General features: G+C 37.1%; 2 protein-coding genes across 2 annotated transcripts in view; both read left to right on the top strand.

The window, feature by feature from the left end:
- The window catches only part of LOC107715253 (connector enhancer of kinase suppressor of ras 2-like), a 33,567-nt gene extending 27,119 nt beyond the window's left edge, over positions 1–6,448 (top strand). Inside the window, exons 15-22 of the mRNA XM_016521337.1 lie at positions 360–535; positions 664–737; positions 865–936; positions 1,176–1,243; positions 1,356–1,416; positions 2,244–2,899; positions 4,644–4,843; positions 6,027–6,448. Coding sequence (XP_016376823.1) covers positions 360–535; positions 664–737; positions 865–936; positions 1,176–1,243; positions 1,356–1,416; positions 2,244–2,899; positions 4,644–4,843; positions 6,027–6,077 — 1,358 coding nt within the window. The 3' untranslated portion in view covers positions 6,078–6,448. The remainder of the gene's footprint in view (positions 1–359; positions 536–663; positions 738–864; positions 937–1,175; positions 1,244–1,355; positions 1,417–2,243; positions 2,900–4,643; positions 4,844–6,026) is intronic.
- Positions 6,449–10,710: 4,262 nt separating this feature from the next.
- The window catches only part of LOC107715334 (spermine synthase-like), a 25,667-nt gene continuing 18,882 nt past the window's right edge, over positions 10,711–17,495 (top strand). The window contains exons 1-10 of the mRNA XM_016521431.1: positions 10,711–10,937; positions 12,838–12,958; positions 13,554–13,641; positions 15,126–15,190; positions 15,320–15,495; positions 15,588–15,742; positions 15,854–15,943; positions 16,745–16,859; positions 16,946–17,025; positions 17,104–17,219. Of these exons, the coding sequence (XP_016376917.1) occupies positions 10,892–10,937; positions 12,838–12,958; positions 13,554–13,641; positions 15,126–15,190; positions 15,320–15,495; positions 15,588–15,742; positions 15,854–15,943; positions 16,745–16,859; positions 16,946–17,025; positions 17,104–17,219 (1,052 nt within the window). The 5' untranslated portion in view covers positions 10,711–10,891. The remainder of the gene's footprint in view (positions 10,938–12,837; positions 12,959–13,553; positions 13,642–15,125; positions 15,191–15,319; positions 15,496–15,587; positions 15,743–15,853; positions 15,944–16,744; positions 16,860–16,945; positions 17,026–17,103; positions 17,220–17,495) is intronic.

Genomic DNA, 17,495 nt, shown 5'->3' with positions numbered 1-17,495 from the left:
TAATGAAATAAAATGTCATTTTGAATCCATTTAAAGTAAAATGTCATTTTAAGAACTGTTTTTCAGAATCTTTCTGAATTTTGTATGTTGTGTATATATATATACAGTATATATATATATATATATATATTATATATGCTCAAAATACTGATTGAGAAAAGATTTTTGCAGTGCAGTTATTTTTTTCCTACACAAATCCAATCACGCATTCTCACTCTGAATAATTGTTATGTCAAGACATTTCTCTGCCATTATATGGCAGTACATCAAAAAGCCACTGTTTTGATACTATTTCTGCCAGTCTTTTCATTTATATTGCCCACGCTGATGTCTCTGCTCTCTCTCTTTGTCCTTCTCAGCTGGATCCCTGCCCTCCATTAGTAAGCGGCGAATCTCCTGCAGGGACTTGGGTCAGGGTGATTGTGAGGGCTGGCTCTGGAAGAAGAAGGATGCAAAGAGTTACTTCTCTCAGAAATGGAAGAAGTACTGGGTTGTGCTAAAAGATGCCTGCCTATATTGGTACACCAATGAAGAGGTGAGGGCACGAGGTCATTCATCTGCATGATGAAAGCACAAAATGGCCCATTAGACTGCCTACATAAACTCCCTGCTTACCCAGAACACATCAGTATATCTCAGTTTTTCATCTCTGTTCTTTCTCAGGATGAGAAGGCAGAGGGCTTTGTCAGCCTGCCTGAGTTCAACATTGATCAGGCCAACGAATGTCGCAAAAAGTTGTGAGTAGTAGAATAAACTAGAAGTAAAACAGTTCTCATATAAAACATAAAAACTAACAGTTCTCATAAAAAACTTTAATGCAGCTTTGCATACAATGCTGACTTTGTGTCTCTTGCCTGTTTTCAGTGCTTTTAAGGCTTGCCATCCTAAAATCAAGAGCTTCTACTTTGCTGCGGACAACATGGATGATATGAACAGGTAAGATGAAAATAAACTTTCCAGCATGCCTATAGAAGCAAAAAAGACTCATAATGTAATCTGAAACATTATCAATTCCTGAATGCTCTAGTCAGGTTCCCGCATCTCATTTAATGTTCCATGAGCTGATCAAAACTACTAATTTTAGCGACATCCCGAAAGACTATTTCATCTCTGCATTTCAGCAGTGTGAAGAGCTCCCCAGGTAACTTTTGTTTTGTTTTTTTGTTTGCTCGCAGGTGGCTCAGTCGACTGAACATGGCGGCAACAGCTCACTCGGAGCAGAAGAGTATTCGACAGGATCATGGTGAGAAGATGCCTTCATGCTTCGCTAAGCCTGTCAAAATACACAAAATAATGTTCTTTTTAGCAACATCATATGACCCCTTTAATGTTTTTGAAGTCTCTTATGCTCACAGATAGTATGGGGACAGATAGTAATTTGCATGAAAGACACTGGGGAATGGCACACCCACTACAGTAAGCAACATATCTCTGAACTCTTAGGATCTGTTTTACCTTTTAGTCTACTTATTGTAAGATTGAGACCATTGTACCAGTCACACGGAGACAATTCAAATGATACCAAACATGACTGTTTTCCTGCATCTTCTCTCAGTGAGATGTGGAAACAGATGTCTGTATGTTGTTAATACACTGTGTTTGTATTGTTTGTATCTCAGAAGATCAAAGTGTCTGAGGTTCTTCAAGTCTGACAAACAGTAATGTACTTTTTTTTATTCTTTGATCAATAGAAGTTCAAAAGAGCAGCAGTTATTTAAAATAGAAATCATTTGTAACATTATAAATGTCTTTACTGTCAGTTTTGATCAATTGAATGCACCCTTGCTGAATAAAAGTTTTAATTTATTTTAAAAAAATGACTGACCCCAAACTTTTGAACAGTAGTGTATTCTGCATAAATAAAACTAAGAATGAAGGAAACAAATGAGGGGAAACAATGCAGAAAGACAAGAGAAGGGCAAAGAGGGAGGGAGAGCAGGATGAAGAATGAGGTGTGAAGGGGTGGATAGAATGGAGATGAAGGACACATTAATTATTTAGACCCAGGGGATGATTGTGGCCTCTGTAAATTTAGTCAAAAGGCACTTTTTTAAAAGTGGTCTTCTGACTCCAGCCCTCCGTAATCTTAATGAAGGAGACACAAATCAGTCCCATAATCCTAAGAGGGAGTGTTGTGTGTGCGTAATGTGTTGCTGTCTTAGATCGTTTTATTCAGGCAGAGCATAACTAAGGGTGACAGCGGTGAGCTTGTAAAAGAAGACAGCAGAGAAAATGGAAAACAGGGATATAAATGCCCCTCTTGCTATAGTTGTCCTTTGTTCTGGATTTATGGTTCTTGTTGCACCAAACTATAAAAGTCGTAAAATATACAGACTACCAACTACCGTGCATGTTGTCCCACCCTCTGTGTTACAGGCAAGTCCGTTCCAGGAGTCTCAACACATCCGCCCACCCTCCGCAGAGACCATCCAGTCCCGATCCCCCCTCTCCGAGACACAGGGGGGCAGCGTGAGCAGCGCCAGCTCCCCTGGCCGAAAGTCTGCTAACCAGCGGCGTTCATGGCAGGACCTCATCGAGACACCCCTCACCAGCTCTGGCCTCCATTTCCTCCAGACTCTGCCGTTGGATGACTCCGTGTTCGTCGACCCCAGTCGAGCCATGCCCGTCGAGCTCCGCCGCCAGTCGACGCTCCCCGCCCAGCACGGGCTGCCTCCAGAACACTACATCCCGCCCACTACACCCACCCAGCCCAGCCAAAAGCCCATCACAGCTATAGGAAGAGTAGAAGGTTTAGAAGGTGGTGGAGTAGGAAGCAAGCACCGCAGTTTCACCTTGCCCCGTGACAGTGGTCTTCATGCCATCCTGGCTGCCACCAATGCAGCTGAACACGCAGATGCACAGCGCTACCACCTGGGCCGGGCCCATGCCAGAGACACAGGTCAGGAAGCTGAGAACTAACTTTGACCAGATATGCAGAGGCAAGTTAGTGGGTGGGTTAGCATGTGTAGGCAAATGTATGTGAGTAGTTTTATTAAGGTGTGCCTGTTTATCATGACATTGTTGATTTCCCTTAAGTTTCAAACATGTTTTTGATAGTGGTAAACTGATATGCATTTTGAATACATTTTATGAATACTATAATAATAATGATAATAATAACCAAGATATTGTTTACGTTTTTGATGTTTTAATAGTGATCAAGCAATATGCATTTTGAACATTAATAATATTTTAATTATTATAATAATCAGAATCAGAATATTATTATAACTATTGTGATGTATAATTATTCATAATTTATCCACAATATTTCATATTTTTTTTATCAATATGCCGAATTGGTTTTAGTTCTGCTTAATATTTTAAGATAAATATGTTATTAATAATAACAATAATAATAATAATATTTTTTATGATTAATAATAATACTTTATTATTATTAATAATACTTTTGTGAATCATTTATCATTATTAATAATTAATCTGATACTGATTATTTTAACAGATTATTATTTTAATTCTGTATTAATAAGAATATTATTTGAATAATAATACAAATATTTTATTCAGTATTAATATTTTTATTATTGTTATTATTTGAAAATGCATCTTGTTTATTATTTAATAGTAATAATAATTTTGTTAATAATAACGATTAATAATTAATCTGATATCGATTATCTTAACAGATAATTATTTTAATACAGTATTAATAAGAATATTAATATAATAATAATAATATTTTATTCAGCATTAATATTTTATTATTATCTTTTTTTTATAATATTGATTGTAATTTACTAGAAGGCATTACAGTCACAATGAGAATCACGATTCTGCACTTCTGTAGTTTTGAGAATGGCTTGATAGCAACCTGGCAATATCTCTACTCACGTTACATTGCTTTTTATTAGGTATCATGATAGATTTTTTATTTTTTTTTGCAAAATGTCATTCAGAGGATGCTGCATTTTGCTTCAGTGCTCCAGTAATTTGTATTTGTAGCCTGTAATGATGAACATATTGCTGCTTGATTCAGATGCACTGTAGCTGCAAATCTCAGCTGAATACCCATCTCCCTTAAGACCTCCAATAGCCTCATATTAGGTGCAGTCCTTCTAATCCAACGTGACAGCTCTCATCCCTGTCTATCCTTTTTCATCCCTCCTTTCTGTTCCACACATTCACCATTCCTCAGAACTAAACTGTCCCTCAAAGCACACGAGGAGGAGTCCCTTCAGTCCGTGTTAATGTCGTCTCAGGATGGAACAGAGGAATTTGGCTTTAGGGCCGTTCTCTCTCTCTCTCTCTTTTTTTCCACCCTGGGATTCCTGATAGTCATTCTGAAGTGTAACTCCTTAATGCAAACAGCTAATATGATCATTACAATAAACACTAATTCTGTTGTGTTGTACTATAGCAAGGGTTTTCAACCCGAAAAGACAGAGCTTGATGAAAAGACAGAGCTGAGAATTCCTGTTATATACTGTATAACCTGAGTGTTGTATTTTAAACATGCATATAGTACCATATTAATGTATTTACATGCTTTACGATGGTTATTGGACTTTTTTTTTTATTATTGGACTGTTATTACTTGGGCATTTTTTTAATCGTAAAACATTTCAGTTGTGGTGAAAATTCTGGTGTCATTGTAAGTAACTGTTCACTGCCCTCTGTAGGTCCAGAGCGGGAGCGCAGGCACCAGGCTGACTCATTGGGGTATTTGTATAGGGCTCTGGAGAGGACTAGTCTATTACCCGTCAATGAGTACAGGTCCTCTTCTCGATTAGAGTACAAGCGATCATTCGTCCGCCGCTGCAATGATCCGTTACTTAATGAAAAGCTGCACCGCCTGCGAATCCTTCAAAACTCATTCAAGGTACAGCTTTTAGCGGTTGATGTCCACAAAAACATAGTTCATTGCATAAGTGTAAGATGTATTAGATTGTGGATACCGTTTTTTAAATCCCAAAATCCTAACCTAGCATTTATACACTACCATTTAAAAGTTTGGGGATTTTTCTTTTTTTTTTTTGTCACTTTTTGTAGCCAAAGCCGTATTTATTTGATCTAACAAATTTATATTGCTACAAATGAAAATAACTGTATTTTCTAATTGAATACATTTTTAAATGCAATGTATTCCTGTGATGGCAAAACTGAATTACTCAGCATCATTACTCCAGTCTTCAGTGTCGCATGATCCTTCAGAAACCATTCTAATAAAATTATTTGCTGCTCAATAAACATTTTATTAATGTTGAAAACAGTTGTGCTGATTAATATTTTTGTTGAAATCATGTTTTTTTCCCCCCCATGATTATTTTGGTGAATAGAAAGTTCAAATCAACAGCATTTATTTGAAATACAAATCTTTTGTAACATTATAAATGTCTTTGCTGTAACTTTTGATCAGTTTAATGCATCCTTGCTGAACAAAAACATTTTTTAATAAACTAATCACAGTCTGAAATTTCTTTAACATTTTAAGTTAGTTAATTTTAATTAAAGTATTATGAACAAAAATGAATAATAGTACAGTATATTTTAAAAACTAGATTATTAAATGCTTTTAAAATGTTCATTCTTAGCTCATGATTTCTAATGCATTTACTAATGTTAACAAATTAAACCATTTCATAAAGTGTTCCCAGTTTTTTAAATATACCAATCAAAATCTGAACCTGACAGCCAGACATCATGAGGCAATTTAGCTATATGGGGAAAAACCCTTTTGTCTTCCACAGAAAAAAAGTCTTTTTAATGTCCGAGTGGCATGTGCATTGGTAGATGACATAATATTCATTTTAAAGCAAGTGATCTTCAGTGGGTCAAATTTAATTAAACCGATCAAAGATAAACATTTTTATTTTTTTACGTTATAATCAAAGATGCAAATATTTTTTGAAAGATGCCATGAAGCTTCTGCTTGGCAGCTTTAAACAAAAAATCTGTCTGTGCTTTCAGCCTTAAAAAAATGTCTTATTTTTATGTCTTATGATCATAGGCGTGTGTTGCATAATTGAATACACATCATTAATCGTGGTGTCTTGTTTTGACAGGACATCCCATTTCAAGAGGCAGAGACTAAGATCATCCATCGGGATGTGTAGCCAGAGATGCAGAGACACAGCAGGGCACAGCACCAGTCATTTCAGCCATATCTGCTAAAAAAAGATTCGCTCTCTTTCCCTGGAGGGTTCTTCTTAGTCTCTTATCAAACATCTACGTCTTTCCTAAGAAATATTTCTCACTCTTTTACTCTTTTTTTTGTTGCAGCATTCATGATTTTCCTCTCGTTGCACTGACTTTCTTTGCTTTATGTTATTGCACATGCTAATATTGCATTATTTTGTATGTAAAGTTCTTTTCTCTTGAATTATTTGTGTTTGTAATAATGACTTTGGCCTCCATCAGAGACAAAATAACTGCACTTCCAATGAACTCTACCCTACAGTAGTCTGTCATGACTGAAAAAAAAAAACACAGGGAAAGAATAAAACTACTGATATAGAAATTATTTTGTTCTAAATCTGATTTGCATGGCCATTGTCTGGTTAATAGATTTTTTGTCTGTGATGTGTCTTAGCTGAGAGTGTTAATTCCAGCTTCACTGAAACTAACATTTATCAATGGTAAATGTAACTATGAGTGTAAGAGAAGGATTGACAGGATGCAATGATTGCGTGTCTGTGTGAGGGGTGAGTGTTGAAAGCCGTTGAAATGTTTGTTTTATATAATGTATGTTGTAATATTCTGACCGTTTGCACCCTAGCAGCAAGGTTCTTGCAATAATGTTGAACTAAAACGATTAGTTTAACACTGTCTATTTTTGTAAGCATGATATTTATTGAGATGTTTGTACATTGTTTTGTATGCTCAAATATGTGTTATCTGAAGATAACTGCAAGCGTAAATTCCTTTTCATGTGTTCCTGAAAGATCTTTAACAAAATGAAACTTTCATGTGAAAGTGCCAGTGTTCTAGTATCTCCAAAAAAGTAATTTTATCAATAAATTGTTTGATGTTTTGACTATCTTAAGTACAATTAAGTACTTGTTTGGTACCCCATGTGTGAGATTTTTTATTTATTTTTATGGTTATATACAGTATTTGGAGGGTTGGGCCATCAGGACAGTCCAATGGATTCGGTTACATTATTTCTAAATTATAGATGACAACAGATGGAACATAATTTTCCACAATGTTTAGGATTTGTGTAATATCTTAAATCACTGCATAATCATCTGAAGTTAATATACTGATGATGACAGCTGGGTTGTACTTACAGTAACCTATATTTATTCTCTGGTTAGATCACAGGCACATGGCCAAAAAACGTGCTACTCATTCTAGTTCAGTTGGCAATTAAAATGCTTGGATTAAAGCCAGCATTATGAGGGAAATGATATAACGGCTGAAATGAGGGCACTCTTATTGAGAGTGGGGTGAGAGTGGTTTTCATTAAAATCTGAGTACTGTCTGCCCTTGGATGACACAAACAGAAAACCAGAACTGAACAGTTTTGTTCTGTAGTAAGAGTAAAGTATTGAGATTCATGCTAAATCAAATTACCATGGTACTACCATGGTTTTTTTTGCACATCTACCATGATATTCTTTGAAATCTTTTGGAGAACCTTAAAAACCCTGGAATTAATATTGTAATCATTCAGTCACATTGTTCTATCTACATCAATATTTTATAGTATTATCAGGGGTGGTTCTAGACCACAGTAACTGGGGGGGCAGACCGGGAACACTTGTGCTTTTAGGGGGCACAATTTTAAAATTCATCTTAAACTACTTTAAGTAGCCTATTATTCATTCAGTAATTTTTCACCATGTCATGTATCACTGCAATCCAGATGTAATCTATAACAATGTCAACTAAAATATGTCATATGACACACAGCAGCCACAAACAGATAAAGGCTTATATCTCTACTGAAAAAAACAAAACAAAAAAAACTATAAAACCATCAGAAAATTGTAATGATTTCCACAACAAATAACATTACAAACAATCAATTTTTAACCATTAAAACCATTAAAAATGCCAGTAAAACCATTACATATAACCATGTTTTATTCAGCAGGGTTTTTTTTTAATTTTTTTATTCCCAAAATATATCATGAAATATCTTGATTCTCAAATATGTGCAAGTAAATGCATTTCGCACCTTTATAGATTATGTTAGTTCTCCAATAAAGTAGCCTAATAGTATTAATCTATTAACTTTGCATAAAAATTCGTCTTTTTACTTAAGTACCAGATATAGTGTCATACTATTAAATATATTTAATACGACTGACTTTGTATTTAATGTGAAGTTAATAAAAACATAGTAAGTTACTAATTAGCCTATAACACTTTCATTGTACAAAAAGAGAGCAAAGAACGTTTACACTATCAAAGAACATTTTCTTCTTCAGTCCAGCGAATTCAAGCACTCTCAAAAACTCCCATAATAATCTCTAAAGCTGTTTACACTGTAAAATTAATATCTTACTTACATTCGTACATCTTCACTTTGTTGTTTCTGATGAGATAATTAGCCAGAGATTTCAGTCAGCCAGCGCGCGCAGTGACGAAACAGCGTGTTTCAGCGGTGACTCATCTGAACGCCTCTGATTGGTCTTTGTATTCATAAACTCAACATAATAGTATGGGATTGGTTATAATGCGCAGCGCTTTAAAAACGTGCGTGTCTCTGGCTCTGTGCCAGCCAGCGAACGCAGATTTTAATTTAGCTGCTGGTGATGTTTTTCTTTTTTTATATGCATAGTTTACAGGACAAACTGCGCATTTCACCCAAAATTGTTTGGTGTGATATGATTCCAAATTTAGGGGGGGGGCAAGCTTGTTGGCAGGGGGGCACTGGTCCCCCTCTAGAACCGCCCCTGAGTATTATTACCATCTGAAACTGCCACAATATGGAAGGCAACAAATAGTCATAAAATGTTAAATGCACTGATTTCTGTTCAACATTTCAAGTTCATAGAGAACATGTGAATGTTCTCCCTACTTGAAAGTGTATAACGTTAGATGGGGAAAACACTTGCAATTCATCTACTACTATCAGTTAGGAAAAATAATTCACAAAATACGCATTCATTTCATCTGATAACCCAACGCTGCACCCTGGAGAATATGCTGTAATTAATTTTCATGGATTGCGCTACACGTGTGAAACCGGGCTTGGGCGCTTCAGGGCCACTCTACCCACGAATCGATGTTATTGAACGAATCCTTTTATTGAACGAATCATTGGCGTTCACTTCAATGTCCGGAATATGTTCATTCCCTACGAGCCCACATTCTGCCTTTAGTTTACGTTTCAGTTTTCAGTTAACGGCATGATAACTAGGCCTACTGTCAACGTATTTGCAGCTAGGCTGTATTCAAAAATAGTTCAAAAACAAAAGACAAAATGCTCTTAATAATTCAAAGAGTAATTCTTAAAAACGTATGGATAGCCTACAGCATGAGCAAATAGCATTCGAGTGCTTAGTCTGAATAACCGAACTGATTATTTGCTCAGTGACTCAATCTTGTTCACAAGAAAGAGGGAGAAAGATGATAATTATTCATCCTACATAAGGATAAACACAATTAAAATGACATAAGGGCGTTACTATTATTTTTCAGTCTAAGTGCCAGCTGTTGACAAAATGACTTTAGCTGATTAAGTCCCAGATGACACCATGAATGGAAAAAATAATTTTTAATTAAATAAGTTTTATAATTCATTATCTTCTTGTTGATCCACCAGTTCACATTTACAACTGCATGTTTTCTGCGTAAAAATAAGGGTCGTTTTTGGCTTTGGTCTAAAAGAGCAGAAGGGCTTATTGAAAAATGCAAATGTATTCTCTGCCAGCAGGTGGCGCTTTTCGCCAGGAATAAAGCCGTTTCCCCGGTAACCGCAGTAAACACAGCAGTGCAGCACCTGACTTTGAAACTTGCAGCGCTCATATTTTGTATATTTAGTTTTTTTCACTGGAGCACCACCTGAGTCTTCTCCCATTTCTAACAGTAGTCGTTGTTTCTTTCCCGCGGTACTCCCTGCACAGACATCAATAGTATCACTGGGCTGTAGGTTGCCAAGTTGAAGGGACAAATGGGTTGAAATTTGTATGCGTCGATCGTGTGAGAAAGATGAGTTTCATACAAGATCTGGCAACTGGACAACCTTGGAATTTGTTGTGATTGCATATAATGAGGTTTGGCCCATACAAATTACGGGAGTTTTACCGGAAGCGAATGTAGCAAACATATAAAATACACCCAGTGGGATTTTTTTTATAGAAAGATTAAAAATACGGGAGAAATACGGGAAAATATTTAAACGGGATGATAGCGGGATAGAATGGTAAAATACAGGAGAATCCCGGGGAAAACGGGAGGGTTGACAGGTATGTAAATAGATGTACCCAGCTAGCAATTTTTGGTTATGGGAATGTTATTTTTTGGTTCTAACAACAAAACCTAGAACGTTTTGTGTAGACTATTTTTAAGTTGTCACTAAACAAGAAACCTCCCTGTTGAATGGTTAGCTTTGGCGGGTTACGAAAAAGAACTAGCAGAGACCGTTCCCAAGGCATTCTTATTAATGGGAACAATCTGTCTTAGCTGGGTCTATGTTCTGTACATGTGTCCCCTGTTAAAAACTCAACTAAAAAGGTTTGGTGTTGGTGAACAAATCTATGTGAAGAAATGATTCAAAAGATTCCATTCGCTGATTTGAATCAACCCCCCCAGCACTACCACCCACTTCCGAGCTCGACTTGAAAGAGACAGACGGACGCAGCGCACATAACACACCTCCCTCCGGCGTGCCCGTCTCTCCCTCTGTCACCACAGACTCTCCACCGATTCACCTCCGGCTGCCTCATCCAGGCATGGCAGACGGCTTTACCCCATCATGGCAGTGCTACATTACACCCTTGACTTCAAGCTCCGTGCGCCAGGTAAATTTCAGTGAAATGAATGAAGAGGAGAGGAAGAGGAGGGCTCGTGTTGCACTGCAGACATGCGGGCCTCCTCGCAACTGCTCCGTAAGCGATTTATTGTCTCTATAATAGCAGCGAGGCTGCAGTCCCACTGCTGCATTGCTGAGACGGCCACGGGATGCATGTATTATTGCATTTGTAGGGCTTCTTTTGTTGTGCATGTCCTCTTGACGTTTGCTCTGATAATTGACCTTCTGGGGGGTAGCATAGCGGTGTTAGCAGCGGCTAATGTCTGCTCTGTGTCATGTATTTGAATGAAGCTCATGTATGAACATACATATGCACTGACTACCAGACGAATTAGCCGCGGCGCATACTAACTCAAATATTGCCTTTTGCATATTATCTATTTTTATGAATGAACGGCGCGTAACCCCGTTATAGGCACTAGTCCCGTACGTATGACATATATATATTTTTGAACTACGGATTTTTTTCTGTTTGTCTCACCTATGACAGCCGTGCCTCTATTTCACTGGTTTATAATATCGCAAGCCGATAAGATGAGTATTCCATGCTTGCATACTGCAGCGATCATACTTCGATATTACACACAAACATGCCATATCTGTTTTGTGATCAGTGTGACAGGTGCAGACTATCATGTACTATGATTTTGGATTAATATTAGATACATTTATGGCTGCAAATCTGTATGTTGCAATTCACACTACTTTATAAACTGTGGATAGGATAGGAATCAATATGAATCTGCTTGTTTGTGTAGATGAGCTTAACTAGGTTAAAATGGATTGTTTTGCAAGTTATCCTTTTATTCAAGCGCAATTTGAATCCTGCAATTAAATTAGTTATCATATGAAATGATAATTTTGGTGAAATTACGAAATGTAATTTATTTGATTCCATTTCATTCAATTATTAAACGTATTTTATTCAAAAATGAAAATTATTTATTCGCTGTCATGCTGTTCAAAACCGATCTGACTTTTCTACACTTTCAGTGTAGAAAAGATGCAGTGAAAGTGAATGGTGACTTAAAAGTGCAGTAGGAGATCTTGGAAAATGCTAACTTTAGCCTGATAGCACTGAAAGCGAACGTCCCACCTTCCTGCAATCGCCGTCCAAAGCCACGCTCCCCAAACGCATATACGCTCACAGACCAGAATACCAGAGACAACATTACTACAATAGGCTACATCAGCGGTTCCCAATTCCAGTCGTCCCCCCCCCCCTGCACATTTCATATGTATCTCCTGTCACGTGCGACGTTTGTTCTATTCGACCATAAGCGCCCTGGGAAGTGGACATCACCAGATATTCCGTCATCCAGTTCAAAGCGAGCGTAGTATTGGCCCGAATATAAGACGACCCTGATTATAAGACGACCCCCCCTTTTTCCAGATGTACCTTTTGGAAAAAAGCTTTTTAACAACAATCTTGTTTTTTCTCAGTAAAACACAGTTAGTAAAAGTACTACAATACCAGGAAGGAAGTTCGGGTTGTTGATGTTTGTCTGCCATCCTCGCTCTGTCTGCACAGCATGTGTGAACGCGCTGATGACGCATCCTGTCTGCGCGAACCGGAGTTAAACCCCCCCCCCCCCAATAAAAAGAAAAAAAAATGTCATGCCATTCCAAACCTGTAAGCATTTGTCTTCTATTGCATGTAAAAAATAAAAAAAATAAATTGAGATTTCTCAATATATTTTCTTTTATGTGTCACCAAGTGAAAAAGTCATACAACATGAGGGTGTGTAAATGAGAGTTTGTTTTTGGGCTGAACTATACCTTTGAGTAATTTAAGAAACATAATTAAATATGCAAATGAGCTGTTCAGTTAAAAGATATTCTTTGTTAGAGGTTAAATGAATCTGTCTGTTGTCCCTCTCTCTGTTTAGCTGATGTCTCTGCGACTGTGTGTGGCCTGCAGTCTATATTTCAAGAGCAGGAAATGACAGAGAATGTCCATGACTCGGAGGGACACGGATATCTGGCAACCTTTGTCGGCAAGAATGGCAGGTGAGCAGCTTTGCCTCAAATGTCTTCAGTAGAACATCAGTGTCATTCGCAACATGCCACAGTATTCAAAAACTCTTCAACAGGTTTTGTTTAGGTGAAAGGAGAAGGGACCTGAATTTGCATTGCCCTCTCATTATATAGAGTTTTTTTTTTTAGCAATGACTCATCAGCTAGGAAAAAAAGAGAAGTTTCCTTTCGATCAGTCCATTCCATGGAGTTTTCATTTTTGCTCTGTAACAGCTAAGCGTAATGTTTTAGCTAACTGACAATAATGATGCCTGACCACACAAACACCCCACTGAAAACACCAGGTGTGCTCCTGTGTTCGGACACTCTTTAGGATGACCATTGATTGACCAGTTAAGTGCATCCTCTGTGCAACAAAGGAAAGCATTTAGTAGAGCACAGGGTCATTTTAGTGGCTTTGTGCATCTGATCTAAAGGCTTTGTGCTCACTTCCTGTTTTATGTGTGGCTCGCTGTAAACACGGCTGTTGGGGCTTTGTTGTGGACTGAGTGCCACATTACTTTTTGGTAAAGTGTTTGACTGCAGTTTTGAGGTTTTAATTGTGCTTCTAAATTTCCCTTATAATCAGGTTTGCCATCTTACGAATGCACTCCCATGGTCTGGTGACCTTTGACCTGCAGTTTCTTGAAGGGGATGATGTAGCGCAAGTGGACAATGTGAGTTAACAGAATGTAGGTGCTATCAGGACTGATAGAGATGCATGATAACTTAATGTTAATCTTAAAAATACTAATAAAATACTGTTAAGTTTATTAACAACCTTTTAAAACTGGGATATCGGAGTCATTTGCACTTGTTCTTTGTCACATGATAACTACAGGACACAATCTTTACATTTAATCACATTTTACTGAAAACCCTAAAGTCTATATTTATGCATTATCATTCAAAAATTGTTTTGGAAAGAAGTCTCTTATGCTCACCAAGGCTGCATTTATTTGATCAAAGATACAGGTAAAACAGTAATATTGTGAAATATTATTGCAATTTAAAATAACGGCTTTCTATTTTAATACATTTTAAATGTAATTAGGTAAAGCTGAATTTTCAGCAGCCATTACTCCAGTCTTCAGTGTCACATGAACCTTCAGATGTCAATCTAATAGGCTGATTTGCTACTCAAGAAACATTTTTTATTATCAGTACTGAAAATCAGTATTATGCTGCTTAATATTTTAGAGAAAGTGTGATACAATAAGATAAGATTTAAAGGGTTAGTTCACCCCAGAATGAAAATTCTGTCATTAATTACTCGCCTTCATGTCGTTCCAAACCCGTAAGACCTTCGTTCATCTTCGGAACACAAATTAAGATCATTTTGATGAAACCGGAAAGCTATCTGACCCTCCATAGACAACAACGCAACTGTAATGTTCCCAGGTCCAGAAACGTATAAAGGACATCGGTAAAACAGTCCATGTGACATCAGTGGCTCAACTTCAGTTTTGCGATTCTACGAGAATACTTTTTTTGCGCAAAGAGAGTATTACAATGCATACGCACGCTTTCCCCTAAGCGTAAACAGTGCTTATTACGCAGATTACGTTCATGCACGCGCTTTCCCCCCGAACGTAAACAACGCTGATTACGTCGATTACGCTCTTGGGTACTCTCCAAAATGGTGGAAGACGTAACTCGAGGGAGAAGAATGGTTGAGTAAATTGTTATTTTTGTTTTCTTTGTGCAAAAAAAAGTATTCTCGTAGCATCGCAAAACTGAAGTTGAGCCACTGATGTCACATGGACTGTTTTACCAATGTATTTACTACGTTTCTGTCTGGGAACATTACAGTTGCGTTGCTGTCTATGGATGGTCAGATAGCTCTCCGGTTTCATCAAAAATATCTTAATTCGTGTTCCGAAAATGAACGAAGGTCTTATGGGTTTGGAACGACATGAGGGTGAGTAATTACATAATTTTCATTTTGGGGTTAACTAACCCTTTAAGATGAATAGAAATTCAGAAGCATTTATTTGGATCAATTTAATGCATGCTTGCTGGAAAAAAATTTTTTGTATGGTACAGCATTCTGACCTCTAATCAAATCAGCCAGGAGGGTGATTCAACCATTCCAGAATGTGTTTACTTCCTGTTTCTCTTTATTTAGAAGGTCATAATTAAGACGATGTTTTCTTTGTAGCTACTGAATGCACTGGAGAAGAAACTGAAGGCTCTCCTGGATGGAAATATCCAAAGGATCAAGAGGTATTTTCATTCTGAATCAGTTGCCATAGATTAAATTCCTTCATTGTGTTCTCACCCCCATGACATTTCAAGCATGTATCTTCTCGTGGAACTTTATTTTGGTCTGTTTAACTGAATGTGTTCTGTCAGACTCCCTGCGCTGATTCGAGGCAGTGATGTTGACCGATACTGGCCCACTGCTGACGGCAGGTTGATGGAGTACGATATCGATGAAGCTGTGTACGAGAAGAATTCCGCCTACCAGAACATCAAAATCTTGCACTCGCGGCAGTTTGGCAATATGCTCATTCTTAATGGGGATGTCAGTAAGTAAAAAGGGTCTTGTTTATTTACTGGTTTCATTTTGGGGTTGTTGTGTCATGTGAACACATGGTAATTTAGTGTGATCAAATGACAGATCTGGCAGAAAGTGATCTGCCCTACACTCAGGCCATTATGGGCAGCGGCAAAGAGCACTATGCTGGGAAGGAGGTACTTATTCTGGGAGGAGGAGACGGTGGAATTCTCCATGAGGCGGTGAAGCTCAAACCAAAGATGATCACCATGGTTGAGATATCCTTTATGCTAACGCTTGACTGCAGTTAAATGGAACACAACGTAATATTTTGTAACTGTCAGTATTTTGTAACTTTAGATATGTACTTTCCTTAATTAAATATTTACATTGACGAGTTGGTGATTGATGGATGTAGGAAACACATGAGAAAGACATGCGGGAATGTGTTAGATAACTTGAAGGGAGATTGTTATGAGGTAAGAATTGAATTGTCTGTGCAGTGACATTTTATCAGTTAAAGCTTTTATGTATATCGGTCCCAGTTCTAAACATACCTGCCAAGCTTCAGTTTATAACTATAATGTTATCAATTGTTATAAACGATACTATACTGTTCAAACGTTTGGGGTCGGTAAGATTTTTTTAAATGTTTTTGGAAGAAGCCTCTTATGCTCACTAAGACTGCATTTTTAGTGAAATTTAAAATAACTGTTTTCTATTTGAAAATATTTTATATTATGTAAATTGTTTCTGTGATGATAAAGCTTACTCAAGTCTTCAGAGTCACATGATACTTCAGAAATCATTCTAATATAGCAGCTGATTTGCTGCTCGGGAAGCTTTTCTTATTATTATTCATTTTGAAAACCGCTGTGCTGCTTCATATTTTTGAAGAAACCATGAAACATTTTTGTCATGATTCTCTGAATAGAAAGTTCAAAAGAACAGCATTTATTTGAAATAGAAATGTTTTGTGACATTGTATATACTTTGTTTTTGTTTATACGGTCACTTTTGATTATTTTTTTCCTACTGGCCCCAAACATTTGAACGGAAGTGTTTATTAGACTATATTACACATTCTCATTCATTTATAAGTTGCTAAACATATTTTTATCTTTGAAGTTACAATGAGGCCCCTTTCCTGCTTTTGAAACAAGCGCAATGTAGACAGTTGAGGGAAATTACCCAAGCTCTGGGCAACTTCCAGCTTTTTTTGGCTAACAATGAATGAATACCATTCATTTTGATCTAATTTTTCCATTTTTTTGTTTCAGATATTGGTACAAGACTGTGTTCCCGTACTTAAAAAGTTTGCCGAGCAAGGGAGGACCTTTGATTACGTCATAAATGACTTGACAGCTGTCCCTATATCTACAGCACCTGAGGAAGGTTAGTGCACTGTATATGCAGCTACGCATTTCTGACTGAGCCTTACAAATATTAAATCAATTCATTTGATCTGCATTTTTCTATAGATTCAACATGGGAGTTCTTGAGACTCATCCTTGACCTCTCCATTAGAGTTCTGCGGCCTGGTGGGAAGTACTTCACACAGGTGAGGGGGGCAGGTAGCTCAATTTACTGTCAAGTTTTGCTGTTTTTCATTCCTATTAATGTTATTTTCTGCCTGCAGGGTAATTGTGTGAATCTGACTGATGCGCTCAGTGAATATGAAAAGCTTTTGTGCAGACTTTCGTGCAAAGTGGACTTTTCCAAAGAGATGGTGTGTGTTCCCTCATATATGGAGCTGTATCCTTTTTAAATTACGTCAGTGCCTCATGGTGAAATACATTTATCATGGGTGAGAAATACAGTATGTCGGTGAATAAGGTATTTCTACAATGCAGGGCCCAACAGAAAGGATTGTTTTCAGAAAAAATTATAAATTTTTATGAATTTATATATTTTTTATTATTTAAATGTTAAATGGTTTATAATTTTGTTGAACAAAAAGTAAAAAAATTATTTAATCTTTATTTTATTTATATATATATATATATATTAGGGCTGTCAGTTTAACGCGTT

The sequence above is a fragment of the Sinocyclocheilus rhinocerous genome, unplaced genomic scaffold (assembly GCF_001515625.1).
Source record: "Sinocyclocheilus rhinocerous isolate Xijiao unplaced genomic scaffold, SAMN03320098_v1.1 scaffold299, whole genome shotgun sequence".
NCBI lineage: Eukaryota > Metazoa > Chordata > Actinopteri > Cypriniformes > Cyprinidae > Sinocyclocheilus > Sinocyclocheilus rhinocerous.
The sequence above is the reverse complement of the archived record's forward strand: the minus strand, read 5'-3'. Positions and strand labels throughout refer to the sequence as shown.